General features: G+C 49.5%; 1 protein-coding gene across 8 annotated transcripts in view; it reads right to left on the bottom strand.

Moving 5' to 3' along the window:
* Positions 1-25,498, bottom strand: part of AHNAK (AHNAK nucleoprotein) — a 92,611-nt gene that overhangs the window by 55,811 nt on the left and 11,302 nt on the right. The window contains exons 5-6 of one of the 8 annotated variants that reach the window (XM_027532585.1): positions 10,423-24,750; positions 6,176-10,260 (exon numbers count right to left, since the gene is read on the bottom strand). The exons of 1 other annotated variant lie outside the window; for it this stretch is intronic. In XM_027532585.1, the coding sequence (XP_027388386.1) occupies positions 7,021-10,260; positions 10,423-24,750 (17,568 nt within the window). In that variant the 3' untranslated portion in view covers positions 6,176-7,020. Of the gene's footprint in view, positions 1-6,175; positions 24,751-25,498 lie in introns of those variants that run through there. 6 more of the 8 variants (XM_027532584.1, XM_027532589.1, XM_027532588.1 and 3 more) reach the window with 6 other exon arrangements.

Raw genomic sequence — 25,498 nt, 5'->3', positions numbered from 1 at the left:
ACCAAGAGTTCACTTTTTTTGAAGCCTGGAGCCTCCCCTTACTCCCTAGATGAATAACAGCCTTTTCTGGGCTGGACCAGAAACCAACCAAGCTGCCCGGAGTTCTCCAGTTTCTGCCACTCACTAGCTGTGTGACCCTGAAAATAATTGCTTAAACTCTCTGAGCCTTAGTTTCGATGTGAGGAAAACAATACCCACCTTAGAGGGATGTTGCAGAAATCAAAAGAGATAAAGCATATACAGTACATATACAGTGCCTAACACAAAGTAAGTATTCCATAGAAATGGCTGACACTTCCAGTATTTACTATATGCCAAGCACCTTATATGTGTCAACTTACATCATCCTCACAAGAAAGCTATAAGAGAGATAACATATCATTGCCATTTTATAGATAAGAGAACTGAGGCACAGAGAGTTGTAGTAATTTGCCCAAGATCACACAGCTAGGAAGCAGCAGAACTGAGAGCTATCATTATCATCATTATTATTCCTCTACTAGACTGCAGGTTCCTTTGAGGAAAAGGGCTTTGCACACAGTATTTAGGTGACTCAGAGATAAAGAACCCACCTGCAGTGCAGGAGCTGCAGGAGACCAGGGTTCAGCCCCTGGGTCAGGAATATCCCTTGGAAGAGAACATGCCAACCACTCTAGTATTCTTGCCTGGGAAATCCCATGGACAGAGGTGCCTGGCGGGCTGCAGTCCATGGGGTCGCAAAGAGTAATGACTGGAGCGACTAAGCACAGGGAGAAGCCAGCATGAAATCTCAGGAGAGGGGCACCTTGTGGACCAGCAGGTCCCCTGTCCCTAGAGAAGGTCTTTTCATCCTTAACTCTTTCTGATACTTGGCCTCACTGCTGGCAAGTTTTTCCATGAAGGCCAGGCCTCAAGTTTGTGGTGGAAAACAACAGAGGGTTTTAAAGGGAACTGAAATCACCGTGCTCAGCAGAATGTTCCCCACACATGTCCTGCGGCCCATGCAGGGCAGAGCCTCTGCTGGGATCGGTCAGCCCTGGGAATCAAATGCCTGACACCCGGCCATTCAGAGGCTGGTAAACACTCTGGCATTCCCACCCCATGGCAAGCATTCATGCACCGAATTCTTTGTCCTTGGGAGGACGGACAGAGAGCTGCTCTGTGCTGCGGAGCCCGAAGCCAGAACTCCGGTTTCCAAACCCCAGCCAGAGAGCCCGCCAAGGCCGAGGCGTGCAGGCCACCAGCTCTTTCAAGCACGCTTGCAAAATAAACTTGCCCAAACTTGGACTTCTTTCTTGAAAACTTGGGTTTACTTGTTAATTCCAAAGGGGGAAAAATGCATGGTACTGTTACAATGGAGAAACTAGGCAATTTCCTCCTTCATCAAGGGACCCGAGTCCTGAGGGTCCTCAGCGGGGATCTCACTCCACTTCTGTGCGCTCCCTGCCCCAGAAGGCAAAACCTGAACCAAAGCGTGAAGAAATGTCCTCAGACAAACCCACATTGGGGACGTTTCTGCAAAACAACTGGCCCCTTACACTTCAAAAATCAGTGTCCAAACGACAACAAAAAGCGGAGGAACTGTTCCAGGTTGAAGAAACTAAAGAGACCATGGCAATTATATGCCATGTGGGATCATGGATGGTTGGGGCCTCACTGGGAAAATAGACATTGCTGGAAGGAAATTGTAATCATTGAGGCAACTGGCAAAATTTAAACATGGGCAATATGTCAGATAATAGTAGCAATGCTTAGTTTCCTAAATTTGGTTCTGATACTGTTATGTAAGAGAATGTCCATACATGCTGAAGGGCTTAGGAATCAAGGATCATGGTGTTTGCAATTCACTTTCAAATGAGTCAGCAGATACAATGATAATTATAACATCTAAAGAGAGAGAGAGAGATTAAAACCAACAAGGTGAAACTGGGAAATTAAGTGAAAGTTATATGGATATATTTGTGTGTGTGTGTGGCTGCACTGTGCCATGTGGGATCTTTAGTTCCCCCAACCAGGAATCAAACCCATGTCCCCTGCAGTGGAAGCCCAGAGTCTTAACCACTGGACGGCCAGGGAAGTCTCAGTTATATGGATATTCACTGTGTCATTCTTGCAATTTCTGTATAGGTTTAAAGTGAATAAATCCACTTAAAAAAAATCAGTCACATACTTAGCTGCACCTCTCACATCACAGCTAAAGCGCAATGCCAGAGAGCTAAGACGGGACTCAAGAAACGAGACACATGTGCCAGCAACATGCAGAGTCTTGGGGGTGCAGTACTTTGGCTTTGGGACACTGGAAACATAGCAGTATTTCAACAGTGCTGTTGCTCAAAACGTTTGAGACTATTTACTGGTCACATGGGAAAATTAGTTGCACTACATGATAATCATGCTTTGCTTTTGACCCCAAACAGCCCTATCCACGTAATTAACCAGCCTTGCTTCTGTTAAGATCAGAGACTCTTGGAACTGGCAAGGGCCTTAGAGAATATATGCCTTATCCACGTTACAAATAAGGAAACTGAGGCTCAAGGTTGGGGGGCTTCATTTCTTCAGGGTCATGGAGAATCCTACTGACTCCCAGAATCTTTTCAGCATTCTGTCCTAGGAGCCCTGGAGTATCTTCCAGGCCCTTTGGCTATTTGCAGCCCTCAAGAGAGGAAGATTTGTACTTCTCCAAGGAAACTGGTATTTTTTAAATGCACAAGTGATGTTGAGAGCACTTCCTAAAGACAGAGGACTAAAACATTCTTAACAGTAAAATTTTCACAGAAGTACAGCATCTCCCAAATATAACTGTGTGTGCTCAAAACAAAAATGGTCATAGTATTTTATGATCATATCTTAGATGTATCCCACATAATTGTGGCTATTCAAAGAAATCTCAATATATGGAAAGTCAAACTCGCCAAACAGAAAAATGAGGACGAAGACATTGTCCTGGCTGTTCTCTATCTGGCCCTCCACCCTCAGACCCTTTCTCCCTGCGTCTCTGCCTCACTCTGTGCCTCCAGGAGGCTGATTGCTCTACCTGTGACACTGGGCTGGCTTCCCCTCCAGCACGAGCAACCATCAGGGAGAAACTCAGGGTGTTTCTTCCTGCTTCTCCCTGCAGGCGGTTCTGGCAGATGCTGTGGTCCTGCATGACTGGATTCCAGGAACACCATCTCTTCCCGGGCCCCTTCAGGTCCAGGGGTAACCTGGGGGTTACCAGCCTCCTGCTGCCCCTGGGGGTCTCACACCCCTTGTTGTCTTCTTGGTCCTGGCCCACTACTGCATAAAGAGTCCCCATTAAAGTCTCTGTAGCTGAACTATCTTCAACTACATTTCCGGGAGGGACCCTGACACATACAGAAATGAGTTTGAGTGGCTGAAAAATATTTACTGTCTTTTGTGAGCATGGGATGTGTTTCAAAATAAATGAACTTTCCAAGTGTCCCCTGAGCCACATCCACAGTCAGTCACACTGCCTAAAGCCAGGCGCACTGACAGGCTGCAAGTCCCGGGCTGTGACTCAGCCCTGGAGCTCCAACCAAGGACCCTGAGGAGCCCAGGCCCACCCCCTCCAGGTCTCCTGAGGCCACTCCTGGCCTTGAATGCCGGCACTGGGACTGCAGAGTGTTAAGACCTCCTGGATCTGGGCCCCGCAGGACTTTGGGGAATACCTTGGACCATCCCCATCAGGGACTGAGAGAGGGCAGGGGTAAATGGTGAGGTGAGAAGAACAGAGCAAAGGGGGAATTCAGAGTGGTGGGGCAGGACAAGCCAAGAAAAGTCCGCTGGGATGGGCCCTCCGCGTGCTTCTCCAGCCCCTGGCACCTCCTACATGCCCCCTCGTCTGTGGTCAGGGTCACTGCAGAGGGGACGGATCCTGTCCTGGGACCACTACTGCCTCCACCCTGGGCCTGATGTGGGAGGAGGGTGGCTGAGAAGTTTCTCACCTTTGATTGGCCCACTGCCACGTTCATCATCCATCTGACTCACCACCCCTGACTGTCCCAGCCAATAACATCTCTCCCTGAAAGTCCAGGCCCCATCACCATCACCCATATCATCCCTGGTAGAAGCCTTGCTTACAAGTGTGTATATTTCCAGTGTTCAGAGCAGACCAGTGTCCCACATCCATGACAGCATTAGGTCTGTGGAGGTTGGCAGAGGAGGATTCTGAGACCAGGTGGGGCTGGGACAACACCTAACCACATAATGCTCAAAAACTACTTGCTGAGTGAATGGACAATGAGGGCCACCCTAGCCTACATCACCCCTTCCTCAAGCGAAAAAAAAAGAATTTTTTTTTAAATTGCTATATTATTAGACAACCTGCTTAGTTCTGCCTGGGAGATTTTCCAGCATCCCAGTGAGCTGCCCCCTGGCTGTGTACACAAGGGGACCACACTGTCAGCCACTTAACCTCTCTGAACACCAGGGCCACATATCTCAGGGAGCATGCACACTCTGTCCCATCCCAACACCCGTGTCAGCTTGAGAATGGAGGAAGGATTGAGAATTGAGCTTTGAGCTGTGGTTGTAAGAAGCACCTTTGTGGGATGCCCAGACCCAGTTAGAAGACAAATGCATGTAGGCGGGTATGCACATTCTAACGTTTGTGTGCCTGCAAGGGCTCACACCTGCCTCTCTAGGACTCCGTGCCCACCCTCGTGCTCCCAATAAACAAACACAGCTGTGACATGAATGCTACACGCCTAAATGTGGTGTCCCTGCACAGCAGACACCCCAAATACCTGAACAGACTCTGGTCCTGCGGATGCTATCCCTGTTTTAACTGGTGAGGAAACTCTTCCCCAGTTCACAAAAGCAGCTTTAAAAAAGCCACGGAGGGGAGGGATAAATTAGGAGTTTGAGATGGACAGATGTACACTATTACATATAAAATAGATAACCAATAAGAACCTAACGTATAGCACAGGGAACTATACTCAACATTTTGTAATAACCTATAAGGGAAAAGAATCTGAAGAATACATGTATATAACCGAATCACATTGCTGTACACTTGAAAGTAACACGACATTGTTAATCAGCAATACTTATTAAAAAAATAAAAAATTTAAAAACCACAGGCAATCAAGTGCCTCCCTTATCACCTATCCTTTCCAAAACCTAGACTCACCCTTGAGCTCCAAACCGTACCCCCCTGCCAAGGACACAGACTCTGCTGGCTGAGGTGTGAATGGATGAAGCTGGCTGAGGCCCATTTGCAATCCAAACAAGGGCAGGTGGAGTTCACTCGGGGCAGGAGACCCCACTGCTCTGCACAGAGACCCACAGACAAACTGGCTCTGGAGAGGGTGGAGGGGTGGGAGCTGGCATCTCGACTCGGGGGATGACCGGAGAGGAACAGAGCTGCCTCCGCTGGCGGTAAGATGGAAATGCTGAGACATGGCCACGGGGCTGAGCTTGGTTCGATCGTTTCGGTCTAAGAAGGCACTGCCCTCTGCCCAGCAATGACAGACGTCAGGAACCAGTTTCTAGGAGGCTCCTCCACCCACCATGCATTGTCCACAGAACTAGAAATCAAAAGGGACCTTTTGGAATTCCCTGGTGGCCCAGTGCTTAAGACTCTGTGCTCCCAATGGAGGGGGCACGGATCTGATCCCTGGTCAGGGGACTAAGATCCCACAATGCTGCATGGCGTAACCAAAAAGAAAAGGAGGGGGGGGCTTTTGTCAGAAGACATTTTTCATAAAGTTTAGCCCTCACATGGCCTAGAAGGAATCATAAAGATATGTGACATGAGATCAGCGCCCTTATTTCAAATGAGAGGATACTGAGGCCCAGGATGGCAGGTAATGAGGCCAGTCAGCAAACCTGCAGCCAAGCCAGGAAGCGTGGGCAGGCCTGTGACCCACGGCCAGGTCCTTTTCTGTCACTCTAACAGGCCTTTTTATCCATTTACGTCTGAATCATTTCTGTATGGTATATTCCTATCTGAGGATGCCAAATTGGCGGGCAGGTCCTGAGCTTTGGGCTGCCAACATGCCCAGCCTCTCTCGATTTCTCAGTGGTGGTGCAAACAGCCTCCCTGTGAGAATCAAGAAGCAAAGAATCCCTCCCACTACCCACTATTGCAACCAGCAACGCCACTCAGTGGACCCAGTCTGACCTGTCAGGACTGGGCCTGCAGCCTCCCCAGGCCTCATCCTCCCAACACAGAACGCAAAGGCACAGGATATCCGGGTTAATAAACAGCTTTATTTGCCCTTGACAGCATCAATTTTCTTACATTCTCAATTAATTTGCCATTAAAGTGCTGGAAATTTTCTTAATCACAATAACATTTGTTAAAGGAAATCAGAACTAATATCAGGAACGTGGCGATCACGAAGAAAACATTTCTCTTACAACACACAGAATGAAAGGCCCTCGTGTGGAGCAAGTGGGTGGCCTAATTTACAAAAAGATTCTAATCCCCTCTCCCCCGTGAGCACCGAACAGGCTGGGACCGACCGCCACCCCTGGGGAAACAAAAAGCAATGATACACAGTTCTAGAAACACCCACACACCCCACCGGCTGGCTCCTCTCAGCCCTCTTTGGGTGTTTGCTGCTTGAGTAGACCCAATTGTAGGAGAAAAAGGTCTGGCTCCCCTCTACTGCCTTCTACCCCACCCCACCCTTACTAACAAAAGCCCCCAAAAGTCATTACAATGAAAAAAGTGGGTTTCCATGACCCCAACACTAACAATGTTCAGTAAAAATGAAGATAATAAACACAAAAGCTGGCTTAGTAAACAGGAGCTCTCAGCATTCAATGCAAAAAAGAAAACAAAACAAAAAACTGAAATCTGAAGGCAAATACTGCTGATTTTGCACATGGGCTGGACGAAGAACTTGGAACCTATCTGTAAAGCTCCGGGAGGAGCCTAAAGGCAGCTGGCTTTTCAGCACTTGCCCCTGGCAGAGGCCAGATCTTTGCATTGTCGCTGAGGCTGCTGGCGTGTTTCTCTTTGGAGTTTATATACAAACACAACCAAGGCTGATGGAGTTCTATACAGATATATACACACACAGAGGCCGGCTACTCTTTCTTTGTGGAAACTGTCAGCTCCACCTCGGGAAGCTGGATGCCAACCTTAGTCCCACTGTCGTTGCTAGAAGAAGACGACAGTCGGGACTTCTTAGAGGATGAGGACACTCCACTCCCCTGTAACTTGCCTGCCTCATCATCGCTCCCAGTCACCTCATAATGACCTTTGCTCTTTGACCCCAATCCACCAAAGGTACCAAATTTCAGCTTGCCGTGTTTCCCTTTGACTTTCCCGCCTTCCAGCGCCACCTCCCCACCCTCGAACTCCAAAGTCCCCGTGGGGGTGGTAGGGGCAGAGTGCTCCCTTTCGTCACTGAAGGAATTTGAGCGGTGGCTTGGCTTCTTGCTTTTGAATAAGGAGAATTTGCCTTTGGGTGAAGATGTGTCGACCTCGGCCTCGCCTTCCAGGGAACCCAGACTGGCCTTGGAGCTCTTCAGGTCACCTTTGGAGCCCGAAACGGATGCTTCTGGTGAGCCGGCCACGCCAGCTTTCCCTTTAGGTTTGGAGAAGGTGAACTTGGGCATCTTGATTTTGGACTTTTTAAGTTTTACATCAGATTCTTCCCACTCGCCCTCTCCAGCACCAGACTGGACACTGGCCTCCACTTTAGGGAAGTTAATATCCACCCCGACTTCTCTGCCCACCAGCTCCCGGCCAGAGAAGGTGAACTTGGGGATCTTCATCTTGGGGAATGTTACTTTTCCAGATCCACTTTCCAAGTGACCTTGAGGCCCAGACACGCTCAGTCCAGGACCCTGAAGTCCAACCTGGCCTCCTTTGACACCTCCTTCTACCTTTGGTCCTGAGAAATGAAGTCCTCCAGCAAACGCAGGTGCATCCAGGTTGAGAGCAGAGGAGACCTGGGGTCCTTTCCACTCCCCACCGGAACCTTTGACGTTCACGTGCCCTTCACCTAGGCTGATATCTGGGGCACTGACACCCCCTGAAACATCCATGCCTCCTTTGATTTTCGGGCCCTTCAAGCTGACACCGAAATCTGACTCAGGAGATGCCACATTCAATGAAGGCCCTTTCACGTCAATGTCAGGCGCAGCTCCACGGAAACCTATCCCTGAACCTTTCAGGTCACCTTTGATTTCAGGACCAGAAATCTGCCCGGTTGGGAGTTTCACATTCACACCTGGCAGCGCCACATCACATCCAGATGACTTCATCCCGGGCACTTGGAGGCTTCCTTCCAGGCCTTGAACACTGATGCCCGGAAGACCGACCGTGGGGCCTTTCATCTCACCACCGGCCCCGAGGCTGCCTTTTACTTTTGGTCCTTCCAAGCTCAAGTCCACATCCGGCACTGAGATCTGAGGGCCAGAGATCTGAGGCCCTTTCAGGTTCAGGCCTCCGAGGTTCACGTCCATGCCAGGCCCCTTGAGTTCTCCAGTCACCTGAGGCCCCTTGACGTTGATGTCCACATCAGACCCTGGAGCGGAGATGCCAAACTGGGGCAGCTTCATCTTGGGAAGTTTAATACCACCCTCAGGTGCCTCCAAGCTTAGATCAGGAGCACCTACTGATACCGAGGGACACTTGATGTCACCAGAGACGGCCAGGTCGCCCTGCAGGCTTGGTCCTTTCAGGGTCACATCTGGCACACCAATGTCAAGCGCTGCTGTGGCATCGATTCCAGGCACCTTCACTCCATCACCTTCTACCTTCACCTTTCCACCGGCACCTCTGAGGTCAAACCCAGGGGCATGCACCCTCATGCTGGGAACAGATACATCCATATCTCCCTTCAAACTTGGTCCTTTCAAGTTCAGGTCAAGGTCAGGTCCAGAGATTTTTGGCGTAGAGAGGTTCACTGATGGCAAGTCTACTTTTGGCCCCTTGAGAGACACATCAGGCCCTTCAAGCTTGACGTCTGGTGCGTTCAAGCCTCCTTCAAGAGAAGGTAGCTGGACCTCAGCTCCCCCACCGTCCACTTTCACACCAGGGATGCCGATTTTGGGCATCGAAAACTTAGGGAACTTAATTTTCGATTCCGGACCTTGCAGATCTACATCTGGTCCTTCCAGTCCCACACTGGGGACATCACCCTTTATCTTTGGTCCTTTCAAGCTAACATTCACATCAGGGATGGATACTTGAGGGGCAGAAATGCCGAATGATGGTGCTTTGACTTTAGCATCTGGGCCTTCAATGTTGACGTCAGGTGCATCCAGGTTTGCCTGCACCCTGGGGCCTTTCAAGTCGCCCTCTATCTTTGGCCCTGAGACATCGACACCTGGTGCCTTGATCTTGGGAGCCTTCAGCTTGATGTCAGGACCTTCCACATTAATCCCTGGTGAAGAAATATCCAGATCAGGCGCCTGGATTTCACCCCCTATTTTGGGGCTAGGGAGAGATGCCTCAGCTTTAAATTTAGAAGATTTAATGTCAAATTCTACATCTGGGAAGTACATTTTCCCAAACATAGGTTTCTTGGTCTTGGGAGATTTCACGTCAACTTTCAGTGAGGCGTCGGGCCCCGCAACATTGACATCTATGTCGGGAGACTTGAGACTGGCATCAATTTCACCCCCAGGAGCATTCAAATCAAATCCTTGCTTCTTGGCCTTCATTTTAGGCCCACTCATGTGAATTTTTGGCATTTTAAACTTACTTTTCTTGCCCTTGCCACCAACACTAATGTCAGGAGCCTCAACGTTCAGCTCTGCCTCAGGAACTGTCACATCAAGTATAGGTGACTTGAAGTCAGCTTTGGGGCTTTTTGCCCCAAACCCAAACTTGGGTTTCTTAAATTTGGGAATTTTTACATCTGGCCCTTCAATGTTAACATCTGGGCTCTCCACGTGTACATCTAAGCTTGGAGCTTCTAAATCAACTTTGGGTCCCTTGAGGTCCAGTTCACCACCTTCTAATTTGGGACCAGAAATTCCAATTTTGGGTGTCTTGAGATGCAAATCAATGTCAGGAGCAGTTACTTTAGGAGCAGAAATATCCAGTGATGGCATCTTCAAACGTGGGCCACTGAGTTTGGCATCAGGGCCTTCAACATCTAGACTTGGACCTTTAAGGTCTACTTCTGGGCCTTTGAAAGTGCCTTCAATCTTAGGAACAGATACATCAAAATCACCCTTGCCTAAGGAGCCTTTTAAATCCAGGTCAACATCAGGCATGGAAATCTTGGGAGCTTTGATATTTATCTCTGGCATTTTGAACTTGGGGCCTTTCAGTTTTGCATCTGGACCTTCAATGTTCACATCTGGAACATCAATATCCACCTTGGGTCCTGAGATGTCTATGTCGGCTTTGGGCAGGTTCACATCCACTTCTGGGCCCTCTCCTTTGAAGCCAGGCATGCTGAACTTGGGCATTTTCACCTTGGGCATCTTCAGGTGCCAGTCTGGGCCATGAACATCCACATCTGGGACATCAATGTCCACTTTGGGGCCCTTGATGTCAACTTCAGGGCCCTTGAGGTCACCTTCCACCTTAGGCAGAGAAATGTCCACATCTCCCTTTACTTTGGGTCCTTTCAGATTTAAGTCAATGTCAGGCATGGAGATCTTGGGAGCTTTGATGTTCATCTCTGGCATCTTGAACTTGGGGCCCTTCAGTTTTGCATCTGGACCTTCAATGTTCACATCTGGAACATCAATGTCCACCTTGGGTCCGGAGACGTCTATGTCAGCCTTGGGCAGATTCACATCCACTTCTGGGCCCTCTCCTTTGAAGCCAGGCATGCTGAACTTGGGCATTTTCACCTTGGGCATCTTCAGGTGCCAGTCTGGGCCATGAACGTCCACATCTGGGACATCAATGTCCACTTTCGGGCCTTTGATGTCAATGTCAGGGCCCTTGAGGTCACCTTCAACTTTGGGCAGAGATACGTCCACATCACCCTTTACCTTGGGGCCCTTCAGATTCAGGTCAACTTCAGGCATGGAGATCTTGGGTGCCTTGAGGTGCAGGTCAGGCATTTTAAACTTGGGACCCTTCAGTTTTCCTTCTGGACCATGAATGTCAATGTCAGGAGTATCTATGTCCAGCGCAGGGCCTTTAACATCTACTTTTGGGCCTTTCAGATCGCCTTCCAATTTAGGGATGGAAGTATCCAAATCTCCTTTTATCTTAGGTCCTTTCAAGTTCAAATCAATGTCACTCATGGAGATTTGTGGGGTTTTGAAGTGGACATCAGGCATCTTAAATTTGGGTCCTTTGAGCTTCCCTTCAGGACCTTCAATGTCCACCTCTGGCCCTTTCAGATCGCCTTCTACCTTAGGCAGTGAAAGGTCCACACCACCCTTTACATTTGGCCCTTTCAGATTTAAGTCAAAGTCAGGCATGGAGATCTTCGGGGCTTTAATGTTCATCTCTGGCATCTTAAATTTAGGCCCCTTCAGTTTTCCTTCTGGGCCTTCAATACTAATATCAGGAGCGTCAATATCCAGTTTGGGGCCTTTGATGTCCACCTCAGGAGCCTTGAGATCACCCTCAACTTTGGGCAGAGATATATCAACATCACCCTTCATTTTGGGACCCTTCAGGTTGAAGTCAAGGTCAGGCATGGAGATCTTGGGAGCTTTGATGTTCATCTCTGGCATTTTGAACTTGGGGCCCTTCAGTTTTGCATCTGGACCTTCAATGTTCACATCTGGAACATCAATGTCCACCTTGGGTCCTGAGACGTCTATGTCGGCTTTGGGCAGGTTCACATCCACTTCTGGGCCCTCTCCTTTGAAGCCAGGCATGCTGAACTTGGGCATTTTCATCTTGGGCATCTTCAGGTGCCAGTCTGGGCCATGAACATCCACATCTGGGACATCAATGTCCACTTTGGGGCCCTTGATGTCAACTTCAGGGCCCTTGAGGTCACCTTCCACCTTAGGCAGAGAAATATCCACATCTCCCTTTACTTTGGGTCCTTTCAGATTTAAGTCAATGTCAGGCATGGAGATCTTGGGAGCTTTGATGTTCATCTCTGGCATCTTGAACTTGGGGCCCTTCAGTTTTGCATCTGGACCTTCAATGTTCACATCTGGAACATCAATGTCCACCTTGGGTCCGGAGATGTCTATGTCGGCCTTGGGCAGATTCACGTCCACTTCTGGGCCCTCTCCTTTGAAGCCAGGCATGCTGAACTTGGGCATTTTCACCTTGGGCATCTTCAGGTGCCAGTCTGGGCCATGAACGTCCACATCTGGGACATCAATGTCCACTTTCGGGCCTTTGATGTCAACGTCAGGGCCCTTGAGGTCACCTTCCACTTTGGGCAGAGATACGTCCACATCACCCTTTACCTTGGGGCCCTTCAGATTCAGGTCAACTTCAGGCATGGAGATCTTGGGTGCCTTGAGGTGCAGGTCAGGCATTTTAAACTTGGGACCCTTCAGTTTTCCTTCTGGACCATGAATATCAATGTCGGGAGTGTCTATGTCCACCTTGGGACCTGATATGTCAATGTCAGCTTTAGGCAGGTTCACATCCACTTCTGGGCCCTCTCCTTTGAAGCCAGGCATGCTAATCTTGGGCATTTTTATCTTGGGCATCTTCAGGTGCCAGTCTGGACCATGAACATTCACATCTGGAGCATCAATGTCCACTTTGGGGCCTTTGATGTCAACTTCAGGGGCCTTTAGGTCACCTTCCACCTTAGGCAGAGAAACATCCACATCTCCTTTCACCTTGGGGCCTTTCAGGTGTAAATCAAAGTCAGGCATGGAGATCTTGGGGGCTTTGATGTTCATCTCTGGCATCTTGAACTTAGGACCTTTCAACTTTCCTTCTGGCCCTTCAAGGCTCACATCAGGGCCTTCGATGTCCACTTTGGGTGCTGACACATCAATGTCAGCCTTGGGCAGGTTCACATCCACTTCCGGGCCCTCTCCTTTGAAGCCAGGCATGCTGATCTTGGGCATTTTTATCTTGGGCATCTTCAGATGCCAGTCTGGGCCTTGAACGTCCACATCTGGAGCATCAATGTCCACTTTGGGACCTTTGATGTCAACTTCAGGGCCCTTGAGGTCACCTTCCACCTTAGGCAGAGAAATATCCACATCCCCCTTCACTTTGGGTCCTTTCAGGTTTAAGTCAATGTCAGGCATGGAGATCTTGGGAGCCTTTAGGTGCATCTCTGGCATCTTAAATTTGGGCCCCTTCAATTTCCCCTCTGAACCTTCAATGTTAATATCAGGAGTTTCAACATCTACTTTTGGGCCCTTGATGTCCACCTCGGGACCCTTGAGGTCACCTTCTACTTTTGGCAAAGATACATCCACATCACCCTTCAGTTTGGGACCCTTCAGATTAAAGTCAAGGTCAGGCATGGAGATCTTGGGAGCTTTGATGTTCATCTCTGGCATCTTGAATTTGGGACCCTTCAGTTTTGCATCTGGACCTTCAATGTTCACATCTGGAACATCAATGTCCACTTTGGGGCCCTTGATGTCAACTTCAGGGCCCTTGAGGTCACCTTCCACCTTAGGCAGAGAAATGTCCACATCTCCCTTTACTTTGGGTCCTTTCAGATTTAAGTCAATGTCAGGCATGGAGATCTTGGGAGCTTTGATGTTCATCTCTGGCATCTTGAACTTGGGGCCCTTCAGTTTTGCATCTGGACCTTCAATGTTCACATCTGGAACATCAATGTCCACCTTGGGTCCGGAGACGTCTATGTCAGCCTTGGGCAGATTCACATCCACTTCTGGGCCCTCTCCTTTGAAGCCAGGCATGCTGAACTTGGGCATTTTCACCTTGGGCATCTTCAGGTGCCAGTCTGGGCCATGAACGTCCACATCTGGGACATCAATGTCCACTTTCGGGCCTTTGATGTCAATGTCAGGGCCCTTGAGGTCACCTTCAACTTTGGGCAGAGAGAGATCCACGTCACCTTTCACCGTGGGGCCCTTCAAGTTTAAATCAATGTCAGGCATGGAGATCTTGGGAGCTTTGATATTTATGTCAGGCATCTTGAATTTGGGGCCTTTTAAGCCTCCGTCTAGACCTTCCACTTTGACTTCTGGGCCCTCAATGTCCATTTTGGGACCCTCTATGTTGATATCTCCTTTCGGCAGATCCACAGCCATATCTGGTCCTTCTGCTTTTAACCCAGGCACACTGAACTTGGGCATTTTCATCTTGGGCATTTTTAAATTCCAGTCTGGACCATGAACATCCACATCAGGTGCATCCAGATGAATTTCTGGTGCCTTAATATCCACTTTGGGTCCTTTAAGATCACCTTCTAAATTAGGACCTGCAACATCTAAGTCTCCTTTGACTTTAGGACCTTTCAGATTTAACTCCACATCAGGCATTGACACTTTAGGAGATGAAATACTTAGGAAAGGCATTTTGAACTTGGGTCCTTTTACTTTTCCTTGGACCTCAACATCAGGAGCATTAATGTCAACTTTTGGACCTGTTACGTCAAGATCTGGCTTTTTGACCTTGACATCTACCTCAGGTGTCTGAACTTTGGAGCCCGAAAAATTAAATTTAGGAAGCTTAAAACGTGATTTCTTTGACTTTCCTTCAATATTCAGCTTAGGACCAGAAATATCCACTTCTGGGCCCTTTATATCCAACTTGGGAGCTTTAATATCACCTTCCAATTTGGGCCCAGAAACATCAACATCTCCCTTAAGTTTTGAGCCCTTCAAATTCAGGTCAATTTCTGGCATGGAGATCTTGGGCATGTTTACATGCATGTCAGGCATCTTCAGCTTTGGACCTTTTAATTTGCCTTCTGGGCCATGAATGTCAATATCAGGTGCATCTACATCCATCTTTGGCCCTTTGATGTCAAGAGAAGGCCCTTTCAAATCACCTTCTACATTTGGAAGTGAAACATCCACCTCTCCTTTCACTTTAGGGCCTTTAAGATTAAGGTCCAGATCTGGCATGGAGATCTTAGGAGCTTTGATGTTCATCTCTGGCATCTTGAACTTGGGACCCTTCAGTTTCGCATCTGGACCTTCAATGTTCACATCTGGAACATCAATGTCCACCTTGGGTCCGGAGACGTCTATATCAGCCTTGGGCAGGTTCACATCCACTTCTGGGACCTCTCCTTTGAAGCCAGGCATGCTGATCTTGGGCATTTTTATCTTGGGCATCTTTAGGTGCCAGTCTGGGCCATGAACATCCACATCTGGGACATCAATGTCCACCTTGGGGGCTTTAATATCCACTTCAGGAACTTTCATCTCACCTTCCACTTTTGGTAAAGACACATCAACATCTCCCTTCACTTTGGGGCCCTTCAGGTTAAGATCAATGTCAGGCATGGAGATCTTGGGGGCTTTGATGTTCATCTCTGGCATCTTGAACTTAGGACCCTTGAGCTTCCCTTCAGGACCTTCAAGGCTCACATCAGGGCCTTCAATGTCCACTTTGGGTCCTGAGATGTCAATGTCAGCTTTAGGCAGGTTCACATCCACTTCTGGGCCCTCTCCTTTGAAGCCAGGCATGCTGAACTTGGGCATTTTCATCTTGGGCATCTTCAGGTGCCAGTCTGGGCCATGAACGTCCACATCTGGGACAGCAACATCCACTTTGGGGCCTTTGATGTCAACTTCAGGGGCCTCTAGGTCACCTTCCACCTTAGGCAGAGAAACATCCACATCTCCTTTCACCTTGGGGCCTTTCAGGTGTAAATCAAAGTCAGGCATGGAGATCTTGGGGGCTTTGATGTTCATCTCTGGCATCTTGAACTTAGGACCTTTCAACTTCCCTTCTGGTCCTTCAAGGTTAACATCAGGGCCTTCAATGTCCACCTTGGGTGCTGACACATCAATGTCAGCCTTGGGCAGGTTCACATCCACTTCCGGGCCCTCTCCTTTGAAGCCAGGCATGCTGAACTTGGGCATTTTCATCTTGGGCATCTTCAGGTGCCAGTCAGGGCCTTGAACGTCCACATCTGGGACATCAATGTCTACTTTGGGACCTTTGAGGTCAATTTCAGGTCCTTTAAAATCTCCCTCTACCTTGGGGCACGTGACATCCACATCACCTTTTATCTTTGGACCTGTCAGATTAAGATCAATATCTGGCATGGATATCTTTGGAGTTTTAAAATGCATTTCCGGCATTTTAAACTTTGGGCTTTTCCACTTTCCTTCTGGTCCTTCAAGATGAACATCAGGGCCTTCAATGTCCACTTTGGGTCCCGAGACATCAATGTCGGCCTTGGGCAAGTTCACGTCCATGTCTGGGCCCTCTGCTTTGAAGCCAGGCATGCTGAACTTGGGCATTTTCATCTTGGGCATCTTCAGGTGCCAGTCTGGGCCATGAACGTCCACATCTGGGACAGCAACATCCACTTTGGGGCCTTTGATGTCAACTTCAGGGGCCTCTAGGTCACCTTCCACCTTAGGCAGAGAAACATCCACATCTCCTTTCACCTTGGGGCCTTTCAGGTGTAAATCAAAGTCAGGCATGGAGATCTTGGGGGCTTTGATGTTCATCTCTGGCATCTTGAACTTGGGACCTTTCAACTTTCCTTCTGGTCCTTCAAGGTTAACATCTGGGCCTTTAATGTCCATCTTGGGGCCAGAGATGTCAATGTCAGCCTTGGGCAAGTTCACATCTACCTCAGGGCCCTCTCCTTTGAAGCCAGGCATGCTGAACTTGGGCATTTTCATCTTGGGCATCTTCAGGTGCCAGTCAGGGCCTTGAACGTCCACATCAGGGACATCGATGTCCACTTTGGGGCCTTTGATGTCCACATCTGGCACTTTCATTTCACCTTCTATCTTGGGCACAGACACATCCACATCTCCTTTGACTTTGGGGCCTTTCAAGTTTAAGTCCACATCAGGCATGGAGATCTTGGGGCCCTTGAAGTGCATCTCAGGCATCTTAAACTTAGGACCCTTGAGCTTTCCTTCTGGACCCTCAAGGCTCACATCTGGGGCTTCAATGTCCACCTTGGGTCCAGAGATGTCAATATCAGCTTTAGGCAGATTCACATCCACCTCAGGGCCCTCTCCTTTGAAGCCAGGCATGCTGAACTTGGGCATTTTCATCTTGGGCATCTTCAGGTGCCAGTCAGGGCCCTTGACATCCACATCTGGGACATCAACGTCCACTTTGGGGCCTTTGATGTCCACATCTGGCACTTTCATTTCACCTTCTATCTTGGGCACAGACACATCCACATCCCCTTTGACTTTGGGGCCTTTCAAGTTTAAGTCCACATCAGGCATGGAGATCTTGGGGCCCTTGAAGTGCATCTCAGGCATCTTGAACTTGGGACCCTTGAGCTTTCCTTCAGGCCCCTCAAGGCTCACATCTGGGGCTTCAATGTCCACCTTGGGTCCAGAGATGTCAATATCAGCTTTAGGCAGATTCACATCCACCTCAGGGCCCTCTCCTTTGAAGCCAGGCATGCTGAACTTGGGCATTTTCATCTTGGGCATCTTCAGGTGCCAGTCAGGGCCCTTGACATCCACATCTGGGACATCAACGTCCACTTTGGGGCCTTTGATGTCCACATCTGGCACTTTCATTTCACCTTCTATCTTGGGCACAGACACATCCACATCTCCTTTGACTTTGGGGCCTTTCAAGTTTAAGTCCACATCAGGCATGGAGATCTTGGGGCCCTTGAAGTGCATCTCAGGCATCTTAAACTTAGGACCCTTGAGCTTTCCTTCTGGACCCTCAAGGCTCACATCTGGGGCTTCAATGTCCACCTTTGGCCCAGAGACATCAACGTCAGCCTTGGGCAGGTTCACGTCCACATCTGGACCCTGGCCTTTGAAGCTGGGCATGCTGAATTTAGGCATTTTCATCTTGGGCATCTTCAGGTGCCAGTCTGGGCCCTGGACATCCACGTCTGGAACATCAATGTCCACTTTCGGGCCTTTGATGTCCACATCTGGCACTTTCATTTCACCTTCTATCTTGGGCACAGACACATCCACATCCCCTTTGACTTTGGGGCCCTTCAAGTTTAAGTCCACATCAGGCATGGAGATCTTGGGGGCCTTGAAGTGCATCTCAGGCATCTTAAACTTAGGGCCTTTCAACTTTGCATCAGGACACTCCAGATCAACATCAGGCACCTCCACATCCACACTGGGGCCTTTCAAATCTCCCTCCAATTTTGGCACAGAAACATCCACATCACCTTTGACTTTGGGGCCTTTCAAGTGTAAGTCCACATCAGGCATGGAGATCTTGGGGGCCTTGAAGTGCATCTCAGGCATCTTAAATTTAGGGCCTTTCAACTTTGCATCAGGACACTCCAGATCAACATCAGGCACCTCCACATCCACACTGGGGCCTTTCAAATCTCCCTCCAATTTTGGCACAGAAACATCCACATCACCTTTGACTTTGGGGCCTTTCAAGTGTAAGTCCACATCAGGCATGGAGATCTTGGGGGCCTTGAAGTGCATCTCAGGCATCTTAAATTTAGGGCCTTTCAACTTTGCATCAGGACACTCCAGATCAACATCAGGCACCTCCACATCTACACTGGGACCTTTGATGTCAACTTGAGGACCTTTGAGATCACCTTCTAGTTCTGGCACAGAAACATCTATCTCTCCTTTCAGTTTTGGTCCCTTCAAATTCAAGTCCACATCTGGCATGGAGATCTTGGGAGCTTTGATATTCAACTTAGGCATCTTAAATTTAGAGCCTTTCAATTTTCCTTCTGGCCCCTCAAGACTCACATCTGGGGCTTCAACGTCCACCTTGGGTCCAGAGATGTCAATATCAGCTTTAGGCAGGTTCACATCCACCTCAGGGCCCTCTCCTTTGAAGCCAGGCATGCTGAACTTGGGCATTTTCACCTTGGGCATCTTCAGGTGCCAGTCAGGGCCTTTGATATCGACATCTGGGACATCAACGTCCACTTTGGGGCCTTTGATGTCCACATCTGGCACTTTCATTTCACCTTCTATCTTGGGCACAGACACATCCACATCCCCTTTGACTTTGGGGCCTTTCAAGTTTAAGTCCACATCAGGCATGGAGATCTTGGGAGCCTTGAAGTGCATCTCGGGCATCTTAAACTTGGGCCCCTTAAGCTTTCCTTCTGGACATTCAATATCTATATCACCAACATCCACATCCATTTTGGGGGCTTTCACATCAATTCCAGGACCTTTCAAGTCTCCTTCCACTTTAGGAAGAGAAACATCTACATCAGTTTTAAGTTTAGGGGATTTCAGATTAAGTCCAACATCAGGCATAGAGATTTTGTGCGTCTGTATATGCATGCTTGGCATCTTGAATTTGGGACCCTTTAGTTTCCCCTCTGGACCTTCAATATTTACATCTGGGGCATCAATGTCCACCTTGGGTCCTGAGATGTCAATGTCAGCCTTGGGCAAGTTCACATCCACTTCTGGGCCCTCTCCTTTGAAGCCAGGCATGCTAAACTTGGGCATTTTCACCTTGGGCATCTTCAGGTGCCAGTCTGGACCATGAACTCCTGCATCTGGTGCATTAATGTCCACTTTTGGACCTTTGATGTCAACATCAGGGGCTTTAATCTCTCCTTCTACTTTTGGAACTGTAACGTCATAATCTCCTTTCATTTTAGGGCCTTTCAAATGCAAACTGACATCTGGCATGGATATCTTCTGAGGCTTTATATTCATTTCTGGCAATTTAAATTTAGGACCTTTTACTTTTGCATCGGGACCTTCAATGTTCACATCTGGAACTTCAACATCTACCTTCGGTCCTGAGACGTCTATGTCAGCCTTGGGCAGATTCACATCCACTTCTGGGCCCTCTCCTTTGAAGCCAGGCATGCTGAATTTGGGCATTTTTATCTTGGGCATCTTCAGGTGCCAGTCTGGGCCTTGAACATCTACGTCTGGGATATCAACATCCACTTTGGGGCCTTTGATGTCCACATCTGGCCCTTTCAGATCCCCTTCAACTTTGGGCAGAGAAACATCCACATCCCCTTTCACCGTGGGGCCCTTGAGGTTTAAATCAATGTCAGGCATGGAGATCTTTGGAGTTTTGAAGTGCATCTCAGGCATCTTAAACTTAGGACCCTTGAGCTTTCCTTCTGGCCCCTCGAGACTCACATCTGGGGCTTCAATGTCCACCTTGGGTCCAGAGATGTCAATATCAGCTTTAGGCAGATTCACATCCACCTCAGGGCCCTCTCCTTTGAAACCAGGCACGCTAAATTTAGGCATTTTCATCTTGGGCATCTTCAGGTGCCAGTCAGGGCCTTGAACGTCCACATCAGGGACATCGATGTCCACTTTGGGGCCTTTGATGTCCACATCTGGCACTTTCATTTCACCTTCTATCTTGGGCACAGACACATCCACATCTCCTTTGACTTTAGGGCCCTTCAAGTTTAAGTCCACATCAGGCATGGAGATCTTGGGGCCCTTGAAGTGCATCTCAGGCATCTTGAACTTGGGACCCTTGAGCTTTCCTTCAGGCCCCTCAAGGCTCACATCTGGGGCTTCAATATCCACCTTGGGTCCAGAGATGTCAATATCAGCTTTAGGCAGACTCACATCCACCTCAGGGCCCTCTCCTTTGAAGCCAGGCATGCTGAACTTGGGCATTTTCATCTTGGGCATCTTCAGGTGCCAGTCAGGGCCCTTGACATCCACATCTGGGACATCAACGTCCACTTTGGGGCCTTTGATGTCCACATCTGGCACTTTCATTTCACCTTCTATCTTGGGCACAGACACATCCACATCCCCTTTGACTTTGGGGCCTTTCAAGTTTAAGTCCACATCAGGCATGGAGATCTTGGGGCCCTTGAAGTGCATCTCAGGCATCTTAAACTTAGGACCCTTGAGCTTTCCTTCTGGCCCCTCAAGGCTCACATCTGGGGCTTCAATGTCCACCTTGGGTCCAGAGATGTCAATATCAGCTTTAGGCAGATTCACATCCACCTCAGGGCCCTCTCCTTTGAAGCCAGGCATGCTGAACTTGGGCATTTTCATCTTGGGCATCTTCAGGTGCCAGTCAGGGCCCTTGACATCCACATCTGGGACATCAACATCCACTTTGGGGCCTTTGATGTCCACATCTGGCACTTTCATTTCACCTTCTATCTTGGGCACAGACACATCCACATCTCCTTTGACTTTGGGGCCTTTCAAGTTTAAGTCCACATCAGGCATGGAGATCTTGGGGCCCTTGAAGTGCATCTCAGGCATCTTGAACTTGGGACCCTTGAGCTTTCCTTCAGGCCCCTCAAGGCTCACATCTGGGGCTTCAATGTCCACCTTGGGTCCAGAGATGTCAATATCAGCTTTAGGCAGATTCACATCCACCTCAGGGCCCTCTCCTTTGAAGCCAGGCATGCTGAACTTGGGCATTTTCACCTTGGGCATCTTCAGGTGCCAGTCAGGGCCCTTGACATCCACATCTGGGACATCAACGTCCACTTTGGGGCCTTTGATGTCCACATCTGGCACTTTCATTTCACCTTCTATCTTGGGCACAGACACATCCACATCCCCTTTGACTTTGGGGCCTTTCAAATTTAAGTCCACATCAGGCATGGAGATCTTGGGGCCCTTGAAGTGCATCTCAGGCATCTTAAACTTAGGACCCTTGAGCTTTCCTTCAGGCTCCTCAAGGCTCACATCTGGGGCTTCGATGTCCACCTTTGGCCCAGAGACGTCAATGTCAGCCTTGGGCAGGTTCACGTCCACATCTGGGCCCTGGCCTTTGAAGCTGGGCATGCTGAATTTAGGCATTTTCATCTTGGGCATCTTCAGACTCCAGTCTGCACCCTGAACTTCCACATCTGGTGCTTTAACATCTAATTTGGGGCCTTTGATGTCCACCTCTGGAGCTTTCATCTCACCTTCTATTTTTGGTGCAGACACATCAAGACTGCCTTTCATTTTTGGTCCTTTAAGATCCATGTCAACATCTGGCAGGGTCATCTTAGGAGCTCTGAAGTGCATCTCAGGCATCTTAAACTTGGGGCCTTTCAACTTTCCTTCTGGCCCTTCAAGGCTCAGATCTGGAGCATTGATATCTACCTTTGGTGCAGAGATGTCAAGATCCACCTTGGGCAGATTCATATCCAATTCTGGGCCCTCTCCTTTAAGGCTGGGCATGGTGAATTTGGGCATCTTCATCTTTGGCATCTTCAGGTTCCAGTCGGGACCGTGAACTTCAACATCTGGTGCACTGAGGTCTACTTTGGGCCCCTTCAGGTCCCCTTCCAGCTTTGGCACTGTAACATCATATTCTCCCTTTACCTTGGGACCTTTCACATGCAAATCTACATCAGGCATGGAGATCTTGGGGGCCTTGATATTCATCTCTGGCATCCTAAACTTGTGACCCTTTAGCTTTCCTTCAGGTCCTTCAATATTCACATCTGGACCTTCAACATCCAGCTTGGGTTCAGCAATATCAATGTCAGTCTTGGGCAGGTTCACATCCACTTCTGGGCCCTCTCCTTTGAAGCCAGGCATGCTGAACTTGGGCATTTTCATCTTGGGCATCTTCAGGTGCCAGTCTGGGCCATGAACATCCACATCTGGAGCATCAATGTCCACTTTGGCACTCTTAAGTTCAACATCAGGAACCTTAATCTCACCTTCAACCTTTGGCACTGTGACATCATATTCTCCTTTTACACTAGGGCCTTTTAAGTGTAAGTCCACATCTGGTATGGAAATCTTTGGTGCTTTGATATTCATCTCAGGCATCTTAAACTTGGGTCCTTTCAGTTTCCCCTCTGGTCCCTCAATACTCATATCTGGAGCACTGACATCTACCTTGGGCCCAGAAATGTCCACATCAGGCTTAGGCAGGTTTACATTGACTTCAGGGCCCTCTGCTTTGAACCCTGGAACAGTGAACTTGGGCATTTTCATCTTGGGCATCTTCAGGTGCCAGTCTGGGCCCTGGACATCCACATCTGGGACATCGATGTCCACTGTGGGGCCTTTCAGCTCTCCTTCAAGTTTTGGTGCTGTTACATCATACTCTCCTTTTACTTTGGGGCCTTTCACATGAAAATCCACATCAGGCATGGACAGCTTTGGTGTCTTGACACTCACTTCAGGCAGCTGAACATCAGGGCCTTTAAGGTTGGCTGCCAGGCCCCCGATATTGACATTTGGGGCATCCACATTGACCTTGGGCCCTGAAATACTGACATCACCTTTGGGGAGACTCACATCTACATCTGGCCCTTCCCCTTTGACTCCTGGAGTGCTGAACTTGGGCATTTTCATCTTGGGCGTTTTCAGATTCCAGTCCGGACCATGAACTTCCACATCTGGGGCACTCACATCCACTTTGGGGCCTTTGACATCAGCTTCAGGGACACTGACTTTCCCCTCTACTTTTGGAAGCATAACATCAACACCCCCTTTCACTTTTGGTGCAGCCACGTTCAAGTCTACATCTGCCATAGAGATCCTGCAGGTTCCTGCTTGCCCAGAAGGACCACTAAGTTTGGGGCCAGTCACGGTTCCCTCTAGGCTGGGTGTCTCTATGTCCACTTTGGCACCTTTAACTGCCACTTGAGGGCCTTTAACGTCACCTTTCACCCCAGGAGCAGAAACCTTAATGTCTCCTTTCAGTTTAGAGGACCCAAGGCTCAGATCCACATCCTGCATGGAGATTTTAGGTTTCTGAATAGTCACTTCAGGAGCCTTGATTTTAGGACCCTTCAACTTCCCTTCCAGATCCCCAGAAGCAACCTCAGGCAGGTCGACATTCCCAGAGACCCCAGGAAGCGTCACTTCACCTGTGGGCAGTGTCACATCAATGCCAGGCCTGTCTCCCTTAGAACCGGATACAGAGAACTGGGGGGCCTTCACCTTGGGCACATTCACTTTGCCCCCAGGCCCATGAATGTCAATGTCAGGAGCTTGAACTTCCACCCTGGAGCCAGAGATGCTGCCCTCAGTTTGGGGCACAGAGATGTCCACCCCTAAACTCCCCTGTGGCTTGGCACCTTTCAGGCCTAGAGCACCCTCAACAGATGGCCCAGTGATCTGGGGGCCCTTCAACTTCCCCTCAAGCCCCTCAGTATTGGCAGAGGGAGCACTGACTTCGGGCTGAGGGGTCTGGATGCTTCCAGCAACGGTCAAGCCTGGTTTGCCACCTTTGTGCCCCACGGAGAGTTCAGGGGGGGAAACGCTCAACCCTGCCTCGGGGGCCTGGCCCTCAGGCCCTACTGAGACACCAAATTTTGGCACCTTCATGGTGGGAAATTTAATTTTCCCGTCAAGAGATGGGCCCTGCCCCTCTACGGCCATGCCCCCAAGAAAGGATGAAACGTCCACCCCTGGGACTTGGATCCCTCCTTTGCTACCCAAGTCCAAGCCCTTGGCATTGACACTGACACCCGGGCTTCCCACCTTTACCCCAGGCACGGTAACCTGGACCTTCGAGTGGCCAGCCCCTGGCAACTCTGGGCCTGCAGTGGAAATGGACCCTGCTCGGATGTCCACGGTGGAGGCTGTGGTGGGAGACCCAGCCCCTGAGCCCGAGGGCAGTCTGATCACTGTCTTCCCAGGCTGGGTCTCCACATCCACAGTGGAGATTTCGGTCAATTCGTGCCGTGGGATCTTGATCTTGAACTCTGGGCTGCTGATGTCAATGTCCTTGGCGCCTTCACGGCTTGTCACATCCACAGTGTAGGCTGTGACCCTCCTGGTCACCGTGATGGTGCGGCTCTGGGTCTCCCCAGCGTCCCCTTCCACTCCATCCTCTGACTTCAGCCGAGGCTTGATCTTCGTGGTGTAGATGCGCTGGTACTCCTCGTCATCCCCGCTCTGCAGAAACACACGCCCCGTACAGGTTGCAGCAGAGTCTGCGTGAGTGACAGACGCCCGGCCACAGCCCAGCCGACAGTACGGTCACCTGCTCCCCAAAGAAGCCGGGACTGTTAGGGAGGGCCATGGAGCCTTCTGGGACCCAGCATGAGGGGCTAAAGAGAGGGGCTGACAGCCACATCACAGGAAGAAAACAAATTATTTGGGGAAACTCTGGCAAGCAAAAGCCATGGGGAAGACTGGGGACAGTAGACTCCTAGACACTGGGGCCTGGGAGAAGGATTCACAACCAATCCTAGATTCAAGTCAGCCCATCAAGTTTCTCAGACGCCTCCCGGCGACCAGCTCTGTGCTGACTTAGTTCAGTTCTCAGCTCTCAACTGCCTGGCCTTGTTCGTTTAATCCAGAGGGGAGTCCTCTCAGGGACCCTTCGGACAGCATCGGTGGAGCCCGGTTGTGCTGGGCTCAACACTTCCACTTTGAGGGACTCATTATTTGTTAAATAAACAAGCCATCGGAAGGAGCAGAGAAACGTCCCTCAGGCACTTCGCTGCCCAGCCTCTGACTCACAGACGAGTCCAGGCCTCTGGAAACAGAAAAATGATGTCTGGGAGGCAGAGCTGGGCACCGAGAAAATAATTTTCAAAGATCCTCGCAAAGCAGCCGGCCTGCCTCCCGGCACTTCGGACCAGACTGATCAGTGGGTCCCCACACACAGGGGCCTCTGAGGAGACCAACGGAAGACTTT

Source organism: Bos indicus x Bos taurus, chromosome 29, assembly GCF_003369695.1.
Source record: "Bos indicus x Bos taurus breed Angus x Brahman F1 hybrid chromosome 29, Bos_hybrid_MaternalHap_v2.0, whole genome shotgun sequence".
NCBI lineage: Eukaryota > Metazoa > Chordata > Mammalia > Artiodactyla > Bovidae > Bos > Bos indicus x Bos taurus.
This window is presented reverse-complemented; position numbering and strand designations above follow the sequence as displayed.